At 40.3% G+C, this 26,748-nt stretch overlaps 1 protein-coding gene across 1 annotated transcript in view; it reads left to right on the top strand.

The window, feature by feature from the left end:
- Positions 1-26,748, top strand: part of LOC104468920 (proprotein convertase subtilisin/kexin type 5-like) — a gene marked incomplete at its 5' end in the record, with an annotated part of 89,688 nt that overhangs the window by 47,054 nt on the left and 15,886 nt on the right. Inside the window, 3 exon segments of the mRNA XM_010083210.1 lie at positions 13,841-13,958; positions 15,039-15,227; positions 25,470-25,606. Of these exon segments, the coding sequence (XP_010081512.1) occupies positions 13,841-13,958; positions 15,039-15,227; positions 25,470-25,606 (444 nt within the window).

Here is a 26,748-nt window from a genome sequence, read left to right on the forward strand (position 1 = left end):
GGGGCGTTGGTTGACAGCCAGCTGTAGGAGTGTGAGCCAGCAGTGTGCCTAGGAGGCCAAGAAGGCCAAGAGCACCCTGGCTTGTATGAGAAATAGTGTGGCCAGCAGGACTAGGGGAGAAGTTGTCACTTTGTACTCGGCACTGGTGAGAGCACACCTGAAATACTGTGTTCAGTTCTGGGCTCCTCACTGCAAGAAAGACGTTGAGCTGCTGGAGCACATCCAAAGAAGAGCTGCTGAAGGATCTAGAGAACAAGTCCTGTGAGGAGCAGCTGAGGGAATTGGGGTTGTTTAGCCTGGAGAAAAGGAGGCTGAGGGTAGACCTTATTGCTCTCTACAGCTGCCTGAAAGGATGGTGTAGTGAGATGGGTGTTGGTCTCTTCTGCCAAGTAACAAGTGATAGGACAAGAGGAAATGGCCTCAAGTTGCGCCAGGTGAGGTTTAGATTGAATATTAGGAAAAATTTCTTCACTGAAATTATTATCACACACTGGAACATGCTGTCCGGGAAGGTGGTTGAGTGACCATCCCTGGAGGTATTTAAAAGACATGTAGTTGTGGCGCTTCAGGACATGGTTTAGTGGCGGACTTGGCGGTGTTAGGCTTACAGTTGGACTCAAAGATCTTAAGGGTCTTTTCCAACCTAAGTGATTCTATGATTCTAAGTAGGCAGCTGATTTTTAGAGCTCTAAAGCAGGAGTAACAGCAGGCAAAATGCAGAATTAAGCTTTAAGACTTCTGGAAAAGCACATGTATTTTTTGGAAAAGACAATCCAGCAATGCACACATGACCAAGTCTTCCACAGGTGGTGGATGTAAAGTCTGAGGGAGATGTTGGCACTCACTCACATAGGTATCCATTAGTCTTGTATTAGCTGAACTGGTTAGATTAATCTGAACACTTTTTTGCTTTGTGGCCCCTGCTTGGAAGTTGTTTGAAGTCCCAGCAGTGTTTAGTTTATTACCAGGAAAGAAAAGCAAACCAGCTACAATTAATAGCTAGTCTTAGAGTGAATGGAAGTATCTCCCCCAGCACTGACAGAACATGTGTGACAGGGAAAGCTCTGTGTCCTCAGGAATCTCAAACCACATTTAAATATCACAGGAATCACAGGGTCAATAGCATAACCTTTATTATTGCTTTGTACCGAAAGCATTGCTGAAGCAGAGAAAATAGGAAATTAAGATAGTTGAGCAAATGTGGAGGAAAAAATGCATTTTTTAGCAGCAAGTTTAAAGTTATTGTCTTTTTATTGTATGGTCACTGCAACCTTTCTAGATGGCTGTTATTTCCTTCCCACATGCAACAATTCAGCTCACAGCTATAAATAGCGTTTTCTTAAATGTAATGTTAAAATTGCATTAGGAATTTTTCAGTGTTTCTTATGTTAAACCCAAACAAACTACCAGGTATCTGAACTCTACTAGTCCTGAGCAAGACCTAAAAAAACTCTTTTGGATTTGGGGAAGGTAGCTGGAAAACACATCATGATTACTGGATTTTTTTTTTTTTCCCCTAGCACAAACTGAGATCCACATAATGTTGCTTCCAGTTGAAAGACGTATAAGATCAGGAATATATCTGTAGAGTTCCAGAGATGGAGATGTCCAAAGGAGGAGAGGGAATCTCTCAGAGAAGCCAGGGAGGTGTGATTACTGCTCCCAGCCTCAAACTCTTCATTATCAAAGCTTCTCATTACTTGTCGGCTCTGCAGCACTCTGTTCCCTGCTGGCTCTGAAAAGCAAGGAATGGAGCTGTGAATGTAAAATAGAGTCTAAGGAGAAACTTCAAGCCTGTGCTGGGATACATAAAGAAAAGTAGATTGACATTTTATGTTACAGTTGGTTGCTTTCCTGGGGTCATATATTGTGAGTCAAACTTACACGTGTTTTAAAATGTAAATTAAAGAGCTTGAAAGCAGGAGTAACAGCAGGCAAAAGGCAGAATTAGGCTTTAAATTTCTATTATAATAGCACTCAGAATTGTCACCAAACCATGATCAGCATAGCAGACAAAGAATTTAAAAAAGATAGTGCCGCCACTCAACAACTGTCAGACTTGATGTCCATTTGTCCTATATATAAAGCTATGCATAATTACTATGCTCTGCAGCTCCTAATATTCCAAAATTGCCCAGTGACTGACAGCAGTAACAGGTTGCCCACTACAGGAATGATAAACTTTGACATTATTTTCTTTTAACAAGCCAAACTCCGACCTTTAGCAAAACTCTGCAAAGGATTGGGGCCAGGGAGGCAGGGGAGGGATAGAAGTCTTCCCATACGGACTCACAACCTAAGAGTTTGCCACTTAATGTGGGATATAGATCTCCATTTTGCAGTATTAAGAAATAAGAACCAAGATCAACTAATTTTAAAAAGTGAATGATAAAGTGATACAGTTCTCTAAAGCAGAATGCTTTAATTATAGACAATTGAGACTGCATTTTAGAAGAAAAGTCCTTAAAAGTTATATGCAATTGTATGAACTCTTTATATACTAATTATTGAAACAGTATACTTGTGAGAATGTTCTAGGCACATGTCTAGCCATATTTGCATACATCCATGGGGATAAAAGGAAGACTAGGGAAAATCTGGGCCCTCTCAAGTAGGAAACGGGAAACCTTGTTACCCAGGATGTGGAGAAGGCTGAGGTACTCAATGACTTTTTTGTCTCAGTCTTCACTAAAAAGGGCTTGAGCCACACTGCCCAAATCACTGAAGGCGGAAGCAGGAACTGGGAGAATGAGGAACTGCCCACTGTAGGAGAAGATCAGCTGCGAGACCATCTAAGAAACCTGAAGGTGCACAAGTCCATGGGACCAGATGAGATGCATCTGTGCGTCCTGAGGGAACTGGCAGACATAGTTGCTAAGCCACTACCCATCATATTTGAGAAGTTGTGGCAGGCCAGGAAAGTTCCTACTGACTAGAAAAGGGGCAATGTAACCCCCATTTTAAGAAAGGAAAGAAGGAAGACTGGGGGAACTACAGACCAGTCAGTCTCACCTCTGTGCCCAGCAAGATCATGGAGCAGATCCTCCAGGAGATTCTGCTGAAGCACATGGAAAATGAGGTGACTGGTGACAGCCAACACAGCTTCACCAAGGGAATATCATGCCTGACAAATGTAGTGGCCTTCTACACTACAATGCTACAGCATTGGTGGATAAGGGAAGAGCAACTGACGTCATCTACCTGGACTTGTGCAAAGCCTTTGACAATTCCCTGCACGACATCCTTGTCTTTAAATTGGAGAGACATGGATTTGACAGAAGGACCACTCAGTGGCTAAGGAACTGGCTGGATGGTCACACCCAAAGAGTTGTGGTCAATGGCTCAATGTCCAAGTGAAGACCAGTGATGAGTGGCATTCCGCAGGAGTCAGTACCAGGACCAGTGTTGTTTAACATCTTTGTGGGAAACGTAGACAATGGGATTGAGTGCACCCTCAGCAACTTTGCTGATGACACCAATCTGTGTGATGCCAGTCGACACACTGGAGGGAAGGGGTGCCATCCAGACAGATCTGGGCAGGCTTGAGAGATGGGCCTGTGCAAACCTCATGAAGTTCAACAAGGCCAGGTACAAGGTCAAGCACATGGATCAAGGCAAACCTAAGCACACATACAGGCTGAGTGGAGAATGGCTTCAGAGGAGCCCTGAAGATAAGGACTTGGAGGTGCTAGTAGATGAGAAGCTCAACGTGAGCCGGCAATTTGCACTTCCGGCCCATAAAGCCAACCAGGTCCTGGGCTGTATCAAAAGAAGCATGACCAGCAGGTCACGAGAGGTGATTCTGCCCTTCTACTCTGCTCTCATGAGACCACACCTGGAGTCCTGCATCCAGCTCTGGAGTCCTCAGCACAAGAAGGACACAGACCTGTTAGAATGAGTCCAGAGGACGGCCACAAAGATGGTCGGGGGGCTGGAGCACCTCCTGTACGAGGACAGGCTGAGAGGGTTGGGGTTGTTTGGCCTTGAGAAGAGAAGGCTCCAGGGAGACCTTAGAGCAGCCTTCCAGTACTTCAAGGGGACCTGCAGAAAAAATGGGGGGGATCGCTTCATCAGGGGGTGTAGCAACAGGGTAATGGTTTTAAGCTGAAAGAGGGTAGAATTATATTTGATATTAAGAGGAAGTTTTTCACTGTGAGAGTGATGAGGCACTGGAACAGGTTACCCAGGGAAGTTGTGGATGCCCCATCTTTGGAGGTGTTCAAGGACAGGCTGGATTTGAGTTGCTTTGAGCAACCTGGTCTAGTGGGAGATGTCCCTGCCCCTGGCCGGGGGGTTGGAACTCGATGATCTTTGAGGTCCCTTCCAACCCTAACCTATGACTCCGTGATCCTCTGGCAATGGCAACTATCTTGTGCATAGGGTAGTTCTTTTTTGAAAAAAACAACAAGCACCTGTCTTTGAGAACACCAGAGCTCTTCATTGCTGTTGTGTTGCTATAGTACATTTGAGTAATTACAAAACTGGCGGTTTTTTTATGAGTGTGTCCACTTTAGTGGAACTAGGATTCAGCTCAGTTAAGAAGCATATCTCCCCATCTACTATACAGTATTTTAAGCAATCTAGAGCATCCTGGCAGGATGTAGAACATTGATTAATAGTAAGGAAAGATAAGGGCTTCCATAGGAGAACTCAGATCGGCTGGTTGCCTGAAGTTGTTCATAACTGTATCACTTTTTCCCTCTAGAAAAATCAGCTATTAAGGGATTGCTTTTAAGCCAGGGAATGCAGAAATTCTTACACAAGATCTATTACTAGCATTACTGGGCCAGCTATCTGCAAAGACTTGGCTTATCATTTAACTTTCTTTTGCTTCAGGTTACTGATCAGAATCTACCATATAGTGTGAAGTCCACTTAATAATTTCTGTGCTTTGGGGTGAGGTTGGTATAGTTTTAGTCCTAAAAATCACCATCTTTATTATTAAATAATTTGCAAAACACTTTGTTGTGACTTTCTGCATATTTGCCTATATCCTTCCTCTGCCAAAATCTGCTGCAGCCCTGTGCTCACTCAGGAATTAGTTTGAGTGCAAATATCCCTCTGAAGCACTGACACTTCTGAACGGACACAGCCACAGTGCGAGACAGAACAAGAAGGATATTCTGCACCATGTGCTTGATACACCTGACAGCACAGAAATACTGTCTTTATGTCTCCTGCTAACTATCTGTCAGCATTTCCACTTACACAGTGCCTTTGACTCATCTGTCATTATCTGTTCTGAGATGAAGCCTAGCATAGCGTCTCTCAACAAAAGTTGTTCTTATTCTTTGATAGGGTAAAGTGACATTTGGCTGCTTTTGAGTTATTCTAATGTACCTCTGAGGGTAACTTTGCTCCTAATAGAGAAAATGAGTACATTTACTTAAAAGATATTCCGTGGTGCAGTCACAAAATTTAATTTTTTTTTTTTTTAAAGAAAATTAGTAAGTTGACATGTTTTTCAGTGGATCTTTGTGCATTTTGGGAAAAAATACAGCATAAAAAGACCAGCACTATTTTAAAAATTATGGTTTCTATTACTGTAAATGCTTCTTAGCCAACTTCATTTCGGCAGACTTTTTTCTCCCTTCTAAATGGACATAGTCCTCAGATCTATTCATTCACATAATCTGGCTCATTTCAAGTGATATAAATGAATGTCTTCAGTAGAGGCTTTATGATTTCCAGCCAAATGCTGCTGCAGAGAAGCAGCAGCTTGTCTGTCTTAGCAATCACTACCCAGCACTAGTGAGGTTTTCCATTTCTATCACAGCCCTGCTCCTCCAGAGGCAGAGAAGGAAACCAGTCTTCCTGGTCACTCTGCTGAGGTTTTCAGCAAGGTTCACTGGTATTTTCTCTGACTCTGAGGAAAATGTTCCCATATGCAGGACATAGTAGATACCATGTGCTCTGAGGACTGCATTAACCTGGTTTACTCATACTTAAACAAGCTATGAGAGGTAAATCAGGAAGTGATTCAGGGCTTGCTGTGGGCAGGGGAGAGCTTTCAATGGCTGTGCTGCGTACGCACGGTTGCTCACTGCTGACCATGGACCATGGGGTGGCTGAATCCCAAGACTAATGACCCCTGCCCAGAGCTTGCTAACACTTATGAGAGGGGAAAGTATTTGAGTGGTACTTGCGGTCGCTACTAGTAGAGTCTGGCTCGGATGCCCCAAAAGTGTGTTTTGCTGTTAGTCCTTTTTGTCAACCAATGTCTGTGCTTAATAACCACATGTGTTTTAAATTCCTGGAACAGATAAATACTGACAAGATGTGAAGACAAATGTGATCTTGGATTTAATTCATTAATGTTTTAAGTTGGTGTGTTTTAGGGCTATTTTGTAGATGGCTGCAAAGTCTCATAGCAGGTGATGCAGTGTCAGAGTTCCATACAGAAACTATTCACAACAGTACACTGACTACTGGAACTGTAGCTTCTACTAGCTGTCTCACTAGTGTTCCTGGGCAATCTATATTTTATTTTATCAATAAATAGGAGCTTTTTGGCAGACAGAAAAAGTGTAAAATCCAGAGGGCCAATCTTTTTTGTCAAATCTATTATCAGGTAAATCCATGGTTAGCATATTATTGGATAAATTATTACAAAAATCAGAAATTCACATAAACACAACTGGGAAGCTCAATAAAAACATTTTTTTAAGTATTCTATTAGCACTTTTCTGACCACAAAAATAATCAGAGGACTGGAACAACTATCCTATGAAGAAAGGCTGAGAGAGTTGGGGTTGTTCAGCTTGGACAAGAGAAGGCACTGGGGAAGGCCTTACTGCGACCTTTCAATATATAAAAAGGGCTAACAAGAAAGATGGAGAGAGACCTTTTACCAAGGCCTGTAGTGACAAGACAAGGGGGAATAGTTTTAAATGGAAAGGGGGTAGATTTAGGTTGGACATAACAAAGAAATTCTTTCTGATGAGGGTGGTGAGACACTGGAATAGGCTGCCCAGAGAAGTTGTGGATGCCCCGTCATTAGAAGTGTTCAAGGTCAGGTTGGACAGGGCTTTGAGCAACCTGATCTAGCAAGATGTCTATGCCCCATGGTCTTTAGAGGACCCTTCCAACACAAACCATTCTGTGCTTCTATGATTCTAAGGTATAGAGGCCCTTCAGTTTCTCATTGGGCATCTTTGTTGCTGCCACGTTTAAGACAAATCTGTTGAGCAACTTTCTGTTCTTCAAATCCTTATGATAGTAAGGGTAAGAACTCAATCTTCTAATGTCCCTAATGAGCCTTTAAAACACCTATATTGAAGGGAATTCTGTGGGGAGGAAGAACGGAGTTTGCTGTTTGCTTTGTCTTTAAGTAGAAAAATTGAGGGGTTGGTTTTGTGTAAAATATAAAAATACAAACAATGTGCTTAATCTAAAAAGCATGAGGGAGTTAGTTTTACAAGCAAAAATTAAAAAAAATGTTCTTGCACGGTTCTGTTATTGACTTGTAAAGTGGTTATGTGTTTCAGAAATCACATGCAGTTATCACATATTTCTAGTCATAGGTTGATACAAAACAGGTATGTGGCTGAAACGAGAGGAATTCTCATTCAAGATTAATGTTCTTTTAGCTAGGACATAACAAAACAAAATTAAAATAGTTTACGCTGTCTGTCATCATAGCATTTCTCCTTTTTTGTCCCTTAATTCTCCTTAGACAATTGTCTTTCCTGGTTGAAGCTAACCATTCTATGATTCTATGATTCTATTCTGTGATACAGTAAGCAAATAACAGAAATTTAAAGCAATATATAATTAGAGCTTTCTCTTTGCAAATAAAATTTCAAATGTAAAAGAAATATTCCTGTAGGTCAAAGTATTTACAAAGAGAGTCTCACATTTCTAGTCTTGCTAAGCAATGTTTAAGAAAACCATAGTATGAGGGACATTGTAGAGTCCTGTTTTATTGGTCTAATTTTGGATGAGACTGGATCAAGATCTTAAAGTAGCATAAACAACACAAGTCATAAAAATTTGCGTATCAAACAGCTGAATCTAGGTTACGAAGGCTACATATTCCTCATTTGAAAAACTGAAGTTATTACCATTTCTGTCCTTCTTATTTAGTATTTGTTATGTGTATATAAAATATTTATACTTCCAACACTGCTTTCAACAGTATAGAAAACTAAAGGCCAAAGAGAATCTCCATCCCTTGTTGGATGCAGGAGGGTACATTGTCACCAAGGAGGAGGAAAAGGCTGAGGTGCTTAATGCCTTCTTTGCCTCAGTCTTCAATAGTCAGACTAGTTATCCTCAGGATATTCAACTCCCTGAGCTGTCAGGCAGGGACAAAGAGCAGAATAACCTTCCCGCAATCCAGGAGGAAGCAGTTAGTGACCTGCTATGCCACCTGGACACGCACAAGTCTATGGGGCCAGATGGGATCCACCCAAGAGTACTGAGGGAGCTGGCAGGGGACCTTGCCATGCCACTCTCCATCATTTATCAACAGTCCTGACTAACAAGGGAGGTCCCAGAAGACTGGAAACTTGCCAATGTGACACCCATCTACAAGAAGGGCTGTAAGGAGGACCCGGGGAACTACAGGCCTGTCAGCCTGACATCAGTACCGGGGAAGATTGTGGAACGGCTCATCTTGAGTGTGCTCACACGGCATGTACAGGACACCCAGGGGATCAAGCCCAGCCAGCATGGGTTCATGCAAGGAAGGCCATGCTTGACCAACCTGATCTCGTTCTATGACCATGTGACCTGCCTAGTGGACGAGGCAAAGGCCATGGATTTCATCTACTTGGACTTTAGCAAGGCCTTCGACACTGTGTCCCACAGCATTCTCCTAGAAAAGCTAGTGGCTCATGGCTTAGACAGGAACACCCTTTGCTGGATAAAAAACTGTCTGGATGGCCGAGCCCAGAGAGTCGTGGTGAATGGAGTTAAGTCCAGGTGGCGGCTGGTCACCAGGGACACCAGGTGGTGTTCCCCAGGGATAGGTTTTGGGGCCTGTCCTGTTTAACATCTTTATCAATGACCTGGGTGAGGGGATTGAGTGCTCCCTCAGTAAGTTTGCTGATGATACCAAATTGAGCGGGTGTGTTGATCTCCTTGAGGGTAGGAAGGCTCCGCAGAGGCATCTGAACAGGCTGGACCGATGGGCTGAGGCCAATTGTATGCGGTTCAATAGAGCCACGTGCCGGGTCCTGCACTTTGGTCACAACAACCCCCTGCAACGCTACAGGCTTGGGGGTGAGTGGCTGTGATTTTAGGGTCTGGGCCCAGTTTTCCTGGAGTCTGCATGATTCTGTGTTATGATTTATCAACACCAGCCATTCATATTTCTCTTTGTCAAGTGGGATATACATGCTGCCTTTAGATTTGGGGGTAGCTTTACATATTCTTTGTATATAAATGAGACAGTTATTGACTTTTCAATAGCAGTTTCAGACAAAAACAAAGGGATTTTGAAAAAGCTGGGGAAGTCCATCCAGGAGCTGAGCAGGCCTTGATTTTATGGTACGCTAATAGAGGAATTGCTCCAAGGATAAATAAATGGACTTTAGCCCCGAGAAACGTTATTTTATTGAATGATAAGAAGAGGAAAGAGATCAGCTAAAACTCAGTATTTACTTTGTGTTGCAGGCCATGAGTTTTTCTCTGAAACTTGTCCTGCATCTGAAAAGCTCTGTGTATGCCTGTATTTTGCTCAAATAAAAATGGATGTGTTTGCATTGCTGCATGAGTAGAGAGAAGATTCAAGGACAGTTCTGCTCATGGACACCTTGATCACAAGATCCCAGTTTTCAGCCCTTTAGCTCAAGAGCAACAGTCTGCTTCTTAGCAGCTTACATAGCACAAACCTCACATTCCTATTCTGTCTCTAAAGGCAAATATCTTCTTACAAACAGCCCTGTACTGCTGCTGACACGCTCAATGATTCCTAACAACAACCAAGCCCAGTAGCAATTCACGACAGTGATAATGTAGAGCACTAAGTGGGTATGTACAAGGTCCTGGGGCATTTTACACTTGCAGTCAGCTTATCTCACTCTGCAATCATCACTACCTTTCAAATGTTGCTTTTCTACGTGGGTTCATAGAATCACAGAATCATAGAATGGTTTGGGTTGGAAAGGACCTTATCATCAAGTTCCAACTCCCCTGCCATGGGCAGGCATACCTCTCACTAGACCAGGTTGCTCAAAGCCTCATCCAGCCTGGCCTTGAACACCTCCAGGGGTGGGGCCTCCACAGCTTCTCTGGGAACATGTTCCCATGCCTCACCACACTGACAGGAAAAATTTCTTCCTAATATAATTCTAAATCTACCCTGTTTCAGCTTAAAACCGTTACCCCTCATCCTATCCCTACACTCCCTGATAAAGAGTGCCCCCCATCTCTCCTGTAGGCCTCCTTGAAATACTGGAAGGCTGCTCTAAGGTCTCCCTGGAGCGTTCTCTTCTCTAGGCTGAACTTCTCCAGCCCTCTGACCATCTTCACAGCTCTCCTCTGAACTCACACCAACAGGTCCATGTCTTTCTTATGTTGGAGGCCCCAGAGCTGGACACAATACTCCAGGTGGAGTCTCACGAGAGCAGAGTAGAGGGGGAGAATCACCTTCCTTGACCTGCTGGTCACACTTCTTTTGTTGCAGCCCAGGGTACAATTATCAGATTAGAAGTCATTTATGGCCCCATGTGGAACACTGAGGTAATTTTTAACCTATGGGAGAGGCACTCTCGCATAGAGTTCACAGCAGTGCTAGCATATACACAGATGATGGGGCACGATTTGAAGGCAGTAGGAAACAAAATCTGCTTTCTTCTCTGAGACTCAGGTGGTGAACTACTTTTGTTAACTCTGTGGTTCTTTCCTAAATTGCTATTATTTAGTCTTTGAAAATTGTGAGACTCTGCTGGTACCTGCAGATGCTAACCAACCCACTGGATCAAGGGCTTTGAAGTGCAAACATTGCAGACAGCCAAATGCCAGCTGCCTGGAAGCTTCCCACGTGGAAGGATTTCGGAGCACCCGTGACTGTCAGGAAGTTTTTATTTCAATGGGAAGGGCTTTCAAGGAAAAGGTGTACTTCTGTTTCAGCTGTGAAAAAAAAAGCCACCAGGTGCAGAACTTCTCACTCCCACCTCTGCTCTCATGCAGGAGAGTTTAAGCATGGAATTATGGACAATTAACAGAACCATATAATCTTGGGTGGTAATTTTTTTCTCCTGGATGAAAAATGAACACATTTCTATCTTCCAAGTAATTTTTAGAGTGGGAAAGATAGACAGTTCACTTTATGGATTTTATTTGTATTTTTAATGTTCATATTGGGGCAAAAAATTTCTAGGGTGAGGTGGCTTAAGAGCCACCTTAGGTTTCCATCAACAAGTCACTGCCTCACGGTGGCAGTGTTAGGTGCTCTTCTGCCCTTATTTCTGGGCGAGAAAAGGTGAGTTGAGAACACGTTTGGCTTTTATTTGAGCTCAGTACTTGGGTTGAATGCACAGCATCTTACAGCTGGACATCCTGAGTGCGAACTCAATGCAAGCTGCAATCTGTCAGGAGTTAAAAATGCATTTTCGATGGGTTAGCTCGAAAGATTTTGCTATTCGTGAAAACTTAATCCTTCGCTGTTAAAATGTAGTACTACACAGAGTTAACTGTGTACAGTGACAGACCATGTGAGTTAATGCTCTTGTTCTTCCCATTGTTCTTCAGAGCAGACAGAATGATGATTAGTTAAAATTTTAAATATCAGAGCAATGCATGCAGTGTAAGAACACACAGATTACTTCACAGATAAATGTGCTCTCATCAGCAGATGCAGTTTTTGCAGGATGACATCTATGTCCAAAGAGATTTCCATCACAGGAACTGTCTTCACAGTATAGTTTCTCCGTCTAAGCTTTTCTTGCCCTTTTTCTGGCTGCCTCCACCCACATGTTAAATAGGATGCCTCTTTCCCATTTGTTTGTGGAATACATTAAAAAGAATTCAGAAGTCTGAGTAAGGGCTGAATATAATTGTTTTAATGTATTTTAGTAATTTTGTTTCGTTTCTGAAAACAGTCCCTGCCTCATTTGTCAGAAGAGCTGTTTTTAGTTCTCTCCAAATGAACATTTCCATGCTATGTGCACTTCAGTTTGGGTCTGAAGGGGAAGGAGATGGGAAGAAAACCAGTTCATTACACAGTCATTACACCTTGCAGTATTTTCCATTGAGGAACCCTCTTCAGTTGGCAGTTTCAGACAGTATTAGATACTGCCATATTTGGAAGATGGGATCGTTAAGTACTGATTATTTTCATGCTTTGAACTGTTCTTTGTTAGACAAGGTTGGGGGTTTTTTGGATGGAGTCCTTTGAATTCTGGTTTGGCAATGAATGGAGCCTGCTTTCATAAACCCTCTGCAAAGTGCAGTTGGAAAGACTTACACCATGCCTTGTCGTATTCCTGATTAAAATAGCATTTATGTTTTCCTGAGGGTTTTCTGGTAGCACTGTCTGTGATAGCAAGTAAAACTGATTTATTAATATTCATTATCTAAACTCCTCCCTCTGGAAGCCTATTTCTTTCACCTTCTCCTGTCAGAACTTTAGCAAGAGCAACAATTTTTTTACAATAAAACAACATAGCTAGCAGCTCTTTCTAATTCATCAAAATCCATTTGCAAGCTTCTGTTTTGATTGGAACATCAGCCAAAAACATACAGCTGATTCAGTAAGTGAAACTTTTAGCCTTTGTGAACTGTGGGAACTCTTGAAATTGTTATATCAATTACTCTTAAAGTTACAAAAAAAAAAAAAGTGAAAGATACAGAATTGTCTCAAGTCTTGGCTAGGTGTTAGGCATTTGAAAGTTTGATTTTCTGTATCCTAAGAAAGATGATGCTTTAAAGCCTTCTGCTTGTTTGAGTAGAAGGCATTCAGGCGTTAAAGTTAAATTACTAAGCATTGAGTTTCTTGCAAGGGGACCACTGTTGACTCTCCATGGCATGAAAGGCAGATACAATTGAGGATGTAACAACCAGGAATGAGTGTTAACAGAGTGCTAAGCTCCAAGCAGGGATGCTTAGTACCACTGTGTGTGGAATGCATACGGTAGGTAATATGAGAGGTTGACAGCGATGTTAACAGGTCTCTCCAGCAGTAACTTCATCTGCAGATCTACAAATGAAGTAGAGGAAGGAACCTTTCTGGCACAGACTCTGCATGGCAACCAGATTAGCTTTAGGTTCAAATACCACTGCTTTTCACCCTCATCATACAGACAGCCTTAGGTAGATCCTTGATCTAGCGAGTTGGCTGGCCAGGGGCAATCATACTGCCTACAGGAATAGAAGAGCATCCACGTGCTGCTTACATTCAGGGAAGTTAAGAACATATATCAGTTACAAAAGACAGTGTGTTCCTTCTTGAATTTATTGTCTCAGTTACCTTCAATATTTACATATATGCATATGTTTGGTATTTGAGTAACAGAAATTACCCTCCTATGGTTCTTTATACCTTTTAATGTTATGTCATCTAAGAGGACTGGGCTGAATTAAGGCACATGGACAGAGGGCAATCAGAGGCAATTGTACTCTGTGGCACTCTGCAGTTCTGGTCCATGCTCTTCATGGTAAGACAATGTTATTCATGATGATCATTTGCCACTTCTGTAATAAAGCAGTGATAGATTCAGTGAACAAATTAGATACAGTCACTATTGTTTCCGACAAAGAGATTTCTGAATTTCATGTGAAAGCAAGGAAGAAGTAGAAAAGGTGTTCCTGATAGGATATGACTCTCTGGAATTAGTCTATGATGAAAACCAAAATTTTATGCCATAATTGCAACCATTCTGTTTGTACCTTGCAGTGAGCCACCTCTATGGATTTGGACTGATGGATGCTGAAGCAATGGTGATAGAAGCAGAAAAGTGGACAACAGTCCCTCCACAACACGTGTGTGTGGAAAACACGGATCGGCAAATCAAGTAATACCCGCTGCCAAAACTCTTGCTGGCATAAACTTATGGAGAGAAATTGGGTATAATTTACCCCTCCCTTGCATTGTGTGTAGTGTGCCATTTTGAAAGCTGTACTGGGAATCTTTGTCGCCTCCACAGATGTCAGGTCATTTGCCTATAAAGGTTGTTCCATGTAGTGCTTGGAAAAAGGCCCTAGTTTAAAGAACGTGCCAGAAGTTGAAAGTGTAAAACAAGCCAGGCTGAATAATGATTGATTCCGGTATAGATGATGCACTGAAGAAGAATGTTTGGTTGAGTGCACTGCAGTCACCTTTGTAAGATGAGTACAGACTTATCAGTCCAGGATCTAACAAGCAAATTCTCTTTTCATTAAAATACTTCATAGTATTGTCCCTTTCAAGCAGTCTCAGGAGAGACTAGCTCAGAGGCTAAGACTAAACTGCTTTCTGCTTGCTAGGATAGGGTGTCTATAGAGCCAGATGTAAGATGGAAATTTGTATGTGCACTCTGTGGATACAGAGACAGCATCAGTCATAAGGCACACTTCCAAAGCGTTAAGATTAGTGTTTGCTAAATGTGCTTGACAGGCTTGATCCATAGCTGGTGTAGTCTGCAAGGATGTCGTGCCAATTTAAACCAGCTGAGTCAGATGCCATTTCGTACAGTTAACATGTAATACTTGCTATTACTTAAACAAGGACTATGGCTATGCCAGGCATTTCCTGGGGCTTAACAACCAGCTGTGATCCCGTGACAATCCCAACAATTCTCAGCTGGCCACTAATCCACAAAAATGCTCTGTCCCAAAGGTTTATTCCGATTACAGGTTTTTCACTGTCCTCTTTCACTGTTAAGCACATGCTTAACAGAAAGCCAGGTAATTGCCCTTAGCTGCGGTAAAATAATTACCCTGTAGTGATAGTTTCAGCTAGGAAGTAAGTGTTAAAACTAAGGGTTTTAGGCTACTAACTTCTCAGGAACAATTGTCCAACACTGTCATTCACTACTAAGCAAAAAAGACATGGTTGTCTTATTTTATAGAACAAGCAAGTAATGCTGATGTTGTTTTATATGCTTATATTACAGAACAATACGACCTGACAGTATTGTCCGTTCAATTTACAAAGCCACTGGCTGTTCAGATAATCCTAACCACCATGTGATCTACTTGGAGCATGTCGTTGTGCGCATCACTATTACTCACCCTCGACGTGGAGACTTGGCAATTTACTTAACCTCTCCTTCTGGAACTAGGTCACAGCTCTTGGCCAACAGGTATAGTATGACAATGCAACTTCATAGTCCAACCAGCATGCAGAGCCTTCACTGAGATTGCCACACCAGCAAAACACAGTCAAGTCGTTACAGTAGGCTCACTGGCTGACACAGGCTAATTATTTTTTCTGAGACAGATGAGTAAAGTGCAGATGAACTCAAAGATGGCAATCTCTGTCTTCAGTAGAAGAGTGGGCTGTAAAGCTGTTGAAGGGCACCATCTCCAAAACGATTAGTTGGTATCAATAGTCTTATGTGGCTCACCAGTTATTAGATGGCTGGAAAAAGTGAACAGAATAGCAGTGGGCTCAGTGTTACAGAGTGGAATGGAAGTGTGTTTCTACATGCTATTGGCATTTATTTTTCATTTTTCTCCATTATCCTTTGTTCACTAGTAATGAAAATCAGACAGAATAGTGGTTCTCTACTTGTATTTTCTTTAAGCTTTGTGAATATGGTTATGACTCCTGGTGTTACCAATTTCCATATCCTTTTTTTCCCCTTACATTTTGAAGTAGTATGCTCAACCCATGAAAGGCTCCTAGTAGGACAATGCTGAGGAGTTGCACTAGTACTTTGAAATTAATGGGACCCTTTGTAAACAGCCTATTAAAATTTTTAAAAGTCAGCCATTTCCTTCATCCCACATATGGATACCTGTATTTGAATGTCCACCCACTCTAATGTCAACCACTAAGAAAGATCAGTCCTTTTTCTCATCCTGTCACCTCTGTGTTATGTTCTTGGAGAAACTGTGACACTGCATCAAGCTGTCTCTTTTTCTCCAGAATTGACTAAACCAAGTATCTCTTTATCCAATGCAGTATTTCTAACTCTAGTGCAATTTCAGTCCCTGGAGATCACGTGCATCATTAGTGTTTGTACTCAGCAAACCGAAAGACTTCCCAGTGATATTTCTATTTCTCTGGTCTGCTAGCAAAAATTTTCTTGGAAAAATAATGGAAAGCATGGACAGTCCTTCCCAGATAAATCTTGCTAAATGAGTGATCAAGAGCACTGCCAGAAACCCCAGAAACCTTCTCAAATTCTACCCCATTTCCAAACGTGCAAATAAGTTACAGTTAGAATAAGAAGTGCTTCTATGCTTCTCCAGGTGGCTAGAAAATCTTCTTCCTGATGGAACCATGGTATGATAGGGTAATTTTTTTCCTTGACCACTAGCAGATTTGGGTGACTGCCATTCTGCTGGACACAGGGCATGGCTCCCACACAAAAAGTGATGTTAGCTGGTGTTATATATCTCAGAAACAGCAAAAGCTGCCATATGTCAAACCTTTGTTGTAAAGGCTCTTCTGCTATCCCACTCAAGACTTCACAGAAGTTTATATCCCCAGTCTTGCTCTTCAGGGCTTTTAATGAACTGGGAGTGGCCTGCTTTCCTGACTGCCTTGTCATCCACATTCCCCCAGACAGATTTGCATATATTGTGATTATCTAAACCTGGAGACTTGGCTGTCTTCCTGTCCTTTAGTGGTAGAAGGACTTCTCTTTCCTCTTGAAAGAAAGGATCTGTTTTGGAGACAGGTGGAGCTCAAATGGACTTGGTTCTGATTGAAGTGTGAACCCACATTTTCATAGAAGATTAGGCTAATTTGAAAGAAAAAGTGTACTGAACATACTCTTCAAGTTGTAGACATTCATTCATCAACTGAAAAGAAAGTTGTCTTGGAATTCTGGGACTGTTTAAAATATCTCTGGTCTTTCATTATGAGTGTTGTCAGTGCCTTTGATAAAGCACATGGGCACACACATCTATGTATCTCCCTGCTACAATGAACAAAGAATTTGTCCTCAGCTAACCAGTTCAGAGGCAGACTTCTACCCTCTAAGCAGTTATGAAACAGTTGTTTTTCTGTTTGAATAAATCCTTCTTTAGTTTTCTATTCCATTTTCATGCAGCAGTTCTTCCATGTTCAAAATGAAAAAAAATTTAAAGTCCTCCAACTAGGTATCCAAACAAAACAGTCTCGTGTAAACCCAGTGGTCTTAAGACAGCTAACTTTTGGCTCTAGGCTTTCATGTCTTGGAGCTGAGTCACAGCAAGTGGGAGATAAAGACATTCCAGTATCCACAGTTCACCTCTGGTGATGACTGGTATGTGTAATAGATACAAAGCTTAATTCAAACAGTCTCTTTGTAAGCCCTACCCCTTAGAAAGTAATTATTTTCTGTACCTGTGGTAGAGAGAGAGAATGCAAATGTGTGTAATAAAATAAGGTAATGTTCAGCTGTTTATTGTCCTATACTAGCAGAAGGCTAACCAGAAAAGAAGGAAACCTTAAAGGCCTTTTAATGTTTTGGCACTTTCCAAAAAAACAAATTGTTCATGACAGAGCGAATACTCATACAATCACACCAGAAATTCCCTTCCCATGCAAGCTTCAGAGATACACTGACTTGCCAGTCACATTTGGCTGAAACAAATAACCCAGGGCTACTAATAATAAGGAAGAAATGTGCTTTGCAAAGTCTAGATCTGAAATACTTAGCATCTTCACAAACCCTTTTTTAGGATAAAGTGATGGATATGGGCACAGTACTTTTCAAAATGGTATTTTAAGGCTTGCTTTATTTGGTCATGCTTGAAGAAGTGTTACAGCTTGATGGTTTTGCAATTAGTAGTATACTGAGTGTTATTGAGTGTATACATTTTAGAATCATGTTATAATAAAAAAATTGAGTAGGAGTGTTGTTATGCACTAATATGAGAATTTAGTTATGAGGCATTTGATTTTTAAAGTATTATTGATGAGGGCATCAGAATAAATGCATTCAAGTACAAGTAGCATATAGGGATGCATTGGTAGCAAGCGGGTTTCTTCTATAGGCAAAGGTCTCAGAAGCCCCTGTACATTGCTGCTACCTGACTGAGATGCTTTTCTCAGACACAAAAGACCTCTTAATGCACACTTATATGATTAATAGCAGCAATACCAGTTGTTTTACTGAACCTAGGGAAAACCTCATTGCTCTACTATTACTCATCTGTGTTTAATTTGAAACAGTTTGCTGGTAAAATGTCTTAAAGTGAGAAAAGTATATTTTACACATGTGCACTTCTCCTCCACCAATTCTGGAAGACGAGTCATTGTGCAGTTTCTGGTGCATTGACGAGTACGTCCCTCAAGGCAATATCTGGCCCTTTTTCTGCATATTTTATCCTTAATGTTGGCATCCCCTAAAATGACTTCAGTAAGAAAACTTGTTAGTCAGAGGCGATACAGACTCCTTTGCAGGCATTTGGTGGATTACACTGTCACTGGCTTGAGCCTCATGTGCATTCTTCAAAAACTGCATTACAGGGAACATCTGCTTTGTTGTTTGGAAAGTACTAAACATGATTACACTGTATGTACTGCAGCAGAGGAAAATACAGTCTTGGAAAGTGCTGGCTGGTGTGAGGACGAGGCTACAGTTAAGTCCAGTATAACCTTTTTAAAAACAATTGGCCATTGGATTTGGCAGCATGGCTTTTTGAGTGTTTTTGAGATGTACCAAGGTCAGGTCTAAAAGGCACTCAGTACAGAGAGGCTATGGAGGAGTAGCTAAATACAAACAGGATAGAAGAAGCAAACTTAGGGCTCATTCGTCTCCCAGTGAAGTCATGGCTTGTTTAACTCTTGCCCTTTAAATTTAAAGCAGCTGCTGCCATTTGAACTGCATAACTGAAATTTTTGAGCCACGTGGTGGCAAGTTTCCAGGCTACTAGTTTCCTATGCTTATATGGCACTGACATTAATAATACCTCTGTTCAGTAACAAAGGGAAGTATTATGACCATCTTTTTTCTATCATGAAACCTTAGATAATCAGTATATTTTAATGATACCCTCCTCTACAGGAAACTCTTAGATCAAAAATAAGATCACAGAATCACAGAATCACAGAATGTCAGAGATTGGAAGGGACCTCGAAAGATCATCTAGTCCAATCCCCCTGCCGGAGCAGGAACACCTAGATCAGATCACACAGGAACGCATCCAGGCGGGCTTTGAATGTCTCCAGAGAAGGAGACTCCACAACCTCTCTGGGCAGCCTGTTCCAGTGCTCTGTCACCCTCACCGTGAAGAAGTTTTTTCTCATATTCAAGTGGAACCTCCTATGTTCCAGCTTGAACCCATTGCCCCTTGTCCTATCACTAGATGTCACAGAGAAGAGCCTGGCTCCATCCTCCTGACACTCACCCTTTACATATTTATAAACATTGATTAGGTCACCCCTCAGTCTCCTCTACTTCTCATCTACTCTGACTTGATAGTTTGCTTCATAAAAAGTCTTGGTGATCAGAAGCAGAGGAAACATTTTCTTTATAGGAGCACATTTTGATTTCTGGACCAGTCCGTCTTAGATCTTTATTGCAGTTTATGCAATTGTACTCTAATAATAAAACCAACATTGTATGTATGTACAAAACCAACATCTATATATCCAAATATGATTAAAATTATAGGGCCAACCTTCACACTGAGTCTCACAGTAGCTGAAAAGGCCTTTGTGGTGGTATTATTACGGACAGGATGAGCAAACAATAATCCTCTGCCTCTACTATGTCTACAGGATGAAGCAGTTCTTGGAAAACTATTTCTCCTGGCTGGTACTTGCTATGTTTTATTTAATTCAGGTTGTCTATATATATTCTTTTTTTTTGTCTGTGGGGAGCAGGTGAATAAACATCCCGCTACCCTTTTACCACCCATTCTTTGAACTGCACTTACAATGTCAATACCTCTAAAAATCCTTTTCTTTGTTATACTCTGGCATTATTAGCAGCAGAAAAAAAGACGGGGGGGGGGGGGTGGTCTGGGCATACTATAGACACAACATTGATTTTTTTAAAAAGTAAGCTTCTTTTTTTGTCAAAGAGGGGAAAAAATACTGTTGATTTACCAAGGTCTGCAGAAGAGACTAGCGGGGTTTATGTACACAAGAGTAAATGAATGCATGTAAGTGACACTATCCTCCACGTAACTCTAAAATTGATTCTGGAAATTCCTCAAAGAAAAATGTGGAAGAAGAATGAAGTGCAACATGTCTGAGGTTTAGAATGACACATGGCTTTCTTTGATGACTGACACTAGTAAAGAAATAATCAGGGATCTGCAGAGTAGGCATGTATTGGCTTTTAGAATTCAATACCTCAAATTCAATTTCAGTGGAAAATTAGAACCCATCAATAAAAATTTGACTTAATTTTCTGTAGTCGAAGTGGGAGTGAAGACAAGTGGCTAAGGAGATACTAAGAATCCAGCTAAATGTCTCAGCTTCTGAGGTTTGTATTGAACCAAACAGAAAATGAATTAACCTTTTCCTAGCTTTATGAAATTATTCCCACCTCATTCTTACTGTTATACTTACTACACTGAGTTTCACTTCGAATAAACTGAATTGTGTGATGTACAGTCACTGTCCCCTGCTGCCCTTACCTCAGTCAGATGTCCCTTTTCAAACCTAGGAGAGGGTAGGAAAAGTCTGTGTATGTGGTCCAGGTCCAGTCATGCTATTGCATTAGAATTTCTACCTGTTTAGAGTGAGGTTTCTGAAGGTTTACTGCAAATTCAATAGGAAAGCACACGCAGCTTTTAAAGAAGACAGCTGTAAGTATCAGCCACAGCCAGCTGACCAGTGTGGTGTGTGGAGCTCAGCAGCCTGACATGTCTATAGGTCATGATGGAGCATTTCATGTGTACTCCCTAGCTCTCCATATTTAAAGGTGGTGGTTGCTGTACAATCCACTACTTCAGGCTGGAAGGCACTGTACCCTGTTGTTCATGCTACTCTTCTCCAAACAACTTTATGGTGACAGCCGAGAGATCTCCATTGCTTCATAAAATTAACTGTGATAATCATATGTAAAATGAGAAAAAAAAAAGTGTATGCATACATTTTATATACATTTTATTTAGATCCATGTCCAGAAGTTTTAAGTGATATTCCCTGACACATGTAGGTGAGAAAGCTTCTGAAGTGCCTGTGTGCTCTCTGCCCATTTCTTTTTTCCTGAATACTTCAGTGCAGGTGGGCAGTAGGGTCTGGCTGAAGCTTTGGTTAAGTCACTTTGAGCTGTCTGCAGTTCCCCAGGGAGCTGGTAGTTGAACCCTGTGGGGAAGAGCTGCTCTAAGGAGAATAGTTGACCAAAGTATTTTCCAATGTGCAGCTCGGGAAGGCACTCTGTACTCCTTTCAGACTGTAAGCTCACTTGAAGTCTTGTGGCCAATTAGACTAGTGGGCAAAGACCACTTGCCTGTCAGGCTGACAATTTAGCAGGCTGGAGAACATAATAAACAAAGACTGCTGCTATAGAGGAGGAAATAGCTTCCTCTTGCCTCCTTCTCCGCTGCAGCCCCAGCCATCAGCCAGTGCAGGGCTTCCTGGCTCTCAATGTGGCAAGTTCAATGCATGGCTGTCAGTTGGGTGCAGCTGCACCTTCTGAGATGAAAATAAGATCTTGATAAGAAAGAAGCTCCTCTTAACGCATCTAGCTTTTATTGTTCATGATGGCTGATGGTTGTGTTACCACATGGCTCCCCTACACCCACTACTTTTTCTCACATGAAATTAAAAATTAAAACAAATCAAAACAAATTCTTCTCAACATTTAGGAACTTAGAGATTCTTTGCTAAAATGCTGATACACTTGTTTGTTTGTGTTTTTAACACTAGTAGATTTAACTGTGAGAGACTAGCCTTACATTCCCAATTGTGGAATTCCAAGAAAGTGGCAAATTGTCTTCCTCTCGGTCTAAAATTTGATTACAGATTAATATTTCTGCTTGAATATATATTCTTAAATAAAGAGATGATGCAATTTCTAGGCTGAAGTGGTGACAAGAGGCCAAGACTCTTGAATTTTAAAGAAATAATTATTTTTACTCTACATTCTGTAACTTATATACTCTTATATAGACTTAAATATGGCATGTGATAAGTACGACATAAAATTTCTCAGAGAGAGAAGAGTCATCATTTTCAAATGTGATGCTATTCATTGTAAGCTGCAGCCCATAATTAGTTTCTCTGGATATAGTCAGCAGCATTGTCACATCCACCCTGACTTCAATGTCCTGTTACTAAGAGAGGTCACTTGAGTAACTGAATAACAGATCTGGGATTGTGTTGTGGTTATGTTAACAAATCAGTTATAAAGATTCAAATATTGTTACTCACTTCGGTAGTTGAAAGCATTTCACATGCATGAGTACAGGTGTTGCAGAAGTATATGATCATGGTCATAAAAATGATCAGATTCCAATAATCTTGTCTAGCTATTTTAATCTACAATAATTATCAACTAACAATTCAGCAAACCATGTACTAATAATTTACTAGCCCATGATAAGCTGTGTGTAAGTGTGTCCTTGGTATGAATCTTGACTCGGTATCAATCTGACAAATAACAAAATCAATTAACTCTCTGGACTGGCCCTGTGCTCCTTGTTAGATCCTATTCCATATGTATTTCTTTCTGAATCAGGAAGAGTATACCTGAACATTTGATCATTTCATTAATTCATTTAACACCACTGAAAGGGAAATCATGTACTGCCTCACAGGTTCTTTGATTTGGGAGTTTAGTGCTTAAGCAGAGCAACACAAAAATACTTGGACCATTGAGTATGTACAACGTACACATATAGACAGCCTCAGACTCAGTATCTTTCTACTGTTTTTTTTACTGTTCTTTTGATCTCTCTGAAGCTTTTTGACTCATTTATAGAATCTTTTATAGAAACACGGTTCATACGTTAAAAGATTGCAACTTAAACCTTACTCTATAAAATTAAAATCTTTCCCAAATAAGTATTCTTCCAAAAACTATTCAATTTTGTATGAAAGAGTACTACCAGATTTTCCCCATTTCCATGGGTGGACGTATGAAAGCTTGGTGTTTCAGCCATAGCATATTTTAGATAAAGGTGTTTTTATATACTTATGATAAAGTCATAGGAGATTTTTCTCTCTTCCTCCCCAAATTACTTAAAATTATGATAGAATTTTAAAATTGAAATCTCAGAGCAATTTAAAATTCAAAAACATGGTAAATAAACACTGTTAAACAAAAAATATTATGGTAAATATTGGACTAATTGTAGTAAAAATAAACAGGAACTTGTGTCTCTATGTACCTGAATGGAAGCCCAGTGAATATAAGATTTACAATATAATTGCACAGTATGTACTATACAATTTAGTTGCAACAATGGCAAAGAGGAGTATTGCTGCCTTGATGGATTGACAGGACGTTTATAAAGTAAATACATTAGTTATCAGCAAAACATGGTATGACAATTTGCCTAACTGTTGGAAATAACCTACATAATGACTTAAATTGAACATAGCCACATGCAAACACTGGGTAGTAACTGCATAATTTCTACCCTTTCAGTAAATGATATGTACCATGTGTTTGTGAGATTTTCTGTATTCAAACAACTGATTTAACACTGACATGAAACAGAGCAATTCTGCTGGCAGAACACATATATATATACACATATAAACACACAGACACAGAACTGCATCAGAAGAAAATCTCCCCCCAATTATCAGTGAAAATGAAGCCTAATTCTAAATATATATCTTTATTTAAATTTAATGTTATCAACAGTAATAAAGAAAGAGTACTATTATAGGCATTCATTTAAAATGAAAAAAGGTTGCACAAGTGAGAGCATGAAAATCAGCTTTGGCCGGAGTCCTATAAAGTACAGCAGGCATGCAGGTCCACACAGGTCCTATTGAAGTAAGTGTGGATACATAGTAACTGATCCCATGTCTCTGACTGACCAAAGTTCTCAGCAAGATCAGTGGCATTTTATTCACATTCTGGGTGGTGATTTTTACTGGAAATTGACACATATTCACATTGCTGCAGGAGTATCCTTCTTTCCCAATGTTTGCTGGACTTCACAAACTTTTGAGACTATAACTTGAAATTAGGTTAGAAAATAACAGTAAAAAAATGAGTGTAAAATATCATAATATTTTTGTAATCTAATACTACGTTTTTCTGTATTTTATGGAAAAGTGTTTTAAATCTATTGGATTTTCTACTGTAGCAATCTTGCTTTATGAAAAATATTTAAACATAGCTATTACCAGTGGAATTTTCACACGTAAAGCCAAATTAAAATGTGATAAATATATATAAACACATATATCTATAAATATATACATAGATATAAAAATAATATACATACATATGTCCATATATAGGCATGTATCTGTATAGAAATATATATACATACATCTGTATGGGTGTGTGTATATATATGTATTTTTTAAAGTAGAACAGTGCCATTTTCTTGGAAGCAACAGTCTTGATTAGAGTGCAACTCGCATCAGTAGCTTTGGGGTAGCAGGCAATACACTGTGAGCACTGAATAAAAGTGCAAATTCTCATGTGACTTTCAAAAATCTCATTAATAAATTCCAGTTTTAGGTAATAAAGTCTCTGTCCAGTCCTCCTTCCCCTTCCCCCATGGGATCAGCGTCAGATTGCAGGCTCTCAACTGGGCCCCCATACTAGAAATTATCATAATCCAGGCCTAAGCTCCAACCTATTCACCCAAGACCTAGGTAATTAAATTATAGTAATGTTGGTTAGATGAAACCATCAGATGTCATTAATCTGTCAGTTTTACCCAAACTCAACTCTGTGAACTGTTTGAAGAGAGTGGTGACTTTGTCATTTGAGGATTGAGACCAGTGTCTCAGTTACATTTTATTTCCTCCCAGGAAGTCACATATATTGAATTGCTAATACTGTCAGTCACTTAATACTTTTTATTGTTTTTAAACGCCTCTTAAGTATTCCAATCCAAAGCCAAAAATAAATGTTACAGAAATCTTTCAACCAACGAGTTTTTTATATCATGATGTTAAAGCAATGGATTTGCTGTATTGTATGGACTTTACCCAAGACACATGGATCCTGTTTAACAGTATTAGCTTTTTCTTTTTTTTTTTTGCAATTAATTAGCTTTCTATTCTCTTTCGCATCATGACAAATGATGGCGAGTAAAGATTCTCTTCTATCAAAACAACAAGAAACTGCTGAATATTCTTGAAATATGTGTGGGGAAACCATTAAAAGAGTAACTTTATGTAAAGGTACAGGTGAATGAACTGGATAATTAGTGTATCATTTCAGAGTTTACAGACTGGGAGGCTTAGCTCCCCAGATAAAATGATTCACCTAAAATAATGTTATGATTTATTTTAGGCTGTTTGATCATTCCATGGAAGGATTCAAAAACTGGGAGTTTATGACTACTCACTGCTGGAGTGAAAAAGCAGCAGGTGACTGGATCTTGGAAATCTGTGACACTCCATCTCAGCTGAGAAATTTCAAGACGCCAGGTATGACTCTAACCTTTATTTGGGCTCAGTGAATTCAGAAGAATGCTTGCAATTGCTAATACTGCCTTGACTGCTGCCTTTTATTTACAGCTGGAACATTTCACCAGTTTGAGCTCTGTGAAGGCAGAGCTGTGAAGAGCATTATTCTCAATTTCAGTTATCAATGAACTCTTCATTTTTATGTTGCTGTTATTTGCCATTTAAGAGATGTGGTTCTCTTTTTTTCTTAACTTCTGGTTTCCATAGAGAATTTAATCTTCTCAGGGGTAAACTGACCTCTTTCTTGCAGTCACATGTGTTGCCTTAATGTATAAAAAGAGACCGTGGCCATTTAGAGCTACATCATACCACACATTAATTCTTCAAGCATCTGTACCATCTGACAGGTTACTGAGAGTCAGTGCTTTAAACAAAGCCAAATCTTTACTAGGCGCAGTTTTCAAGGAAAAAGATGCAAAAGTGCATGAAACTGCGTGTACCGCATTTGAAAGTTCTAGTATCTCCATATGCATGCATCTGTTTTCTTGGATGGTGTATATAGATTTCTCAAATAGATCTTCAACATAAGTTAGAGCAGCCCAGAGTTACTTTGCTGTATTCATATTGCTTCTGACTTTCATGGCTGATATACAGCCCATATGTACTTGGCCTATATCACCTATATAGGGCCCAGGGATTTATTTTCATGTTGGTTTTCCTTGCTTTGTATTTTTTATCCTACCCATAAGAAGTGGCATATGTCAGTATTTACACAACTAGAAAATCCCACTATACAAGAGAAACAAACTCATGGCTTGCTACCACTGGTAGGTTGCATTGTGTTCCTGTGTGTATGGGCAGAGTGCTCAGACCTGGCATTCGTCCACTCACAAACTGTGCTCCTTCCTAGTGAGAATTTTTGAGGCTACAGATGTTCTGCTTTTAATTGACACTGCACAGGTCAGATTCATTCACATACTTCAGTATGAACACTTTGAAATAAATGGAGATTGAGAGAAGGGCTTTCAAAGAGACTCATGGGAGTACATGCTTACTTGTATTTGCTGGTTATGAGAGATTAATATACACTTGCCTTTGCATTTATTGAAAATTTAAACCTTAAAAAACATTTTGAAATGTCACTGTTTATGCATGAATACTGA

This window comes from Pterocles gutturalis, unplaced genomic scaffold (genome assembly GCF_000699245.1).
Source record: "Pterocles gutturalis isolate BGI_N339 unplaced genomic scaffold, ASM69924v1 scaffold16505, whole genome shotgun sequence".
NCBI classification, from domain to species: Eukaryota; Metazoa; Chordata; class Aves; order Pterocliformes; family Pteroclidae; genus Pterocles; species Pterocles gutturalis.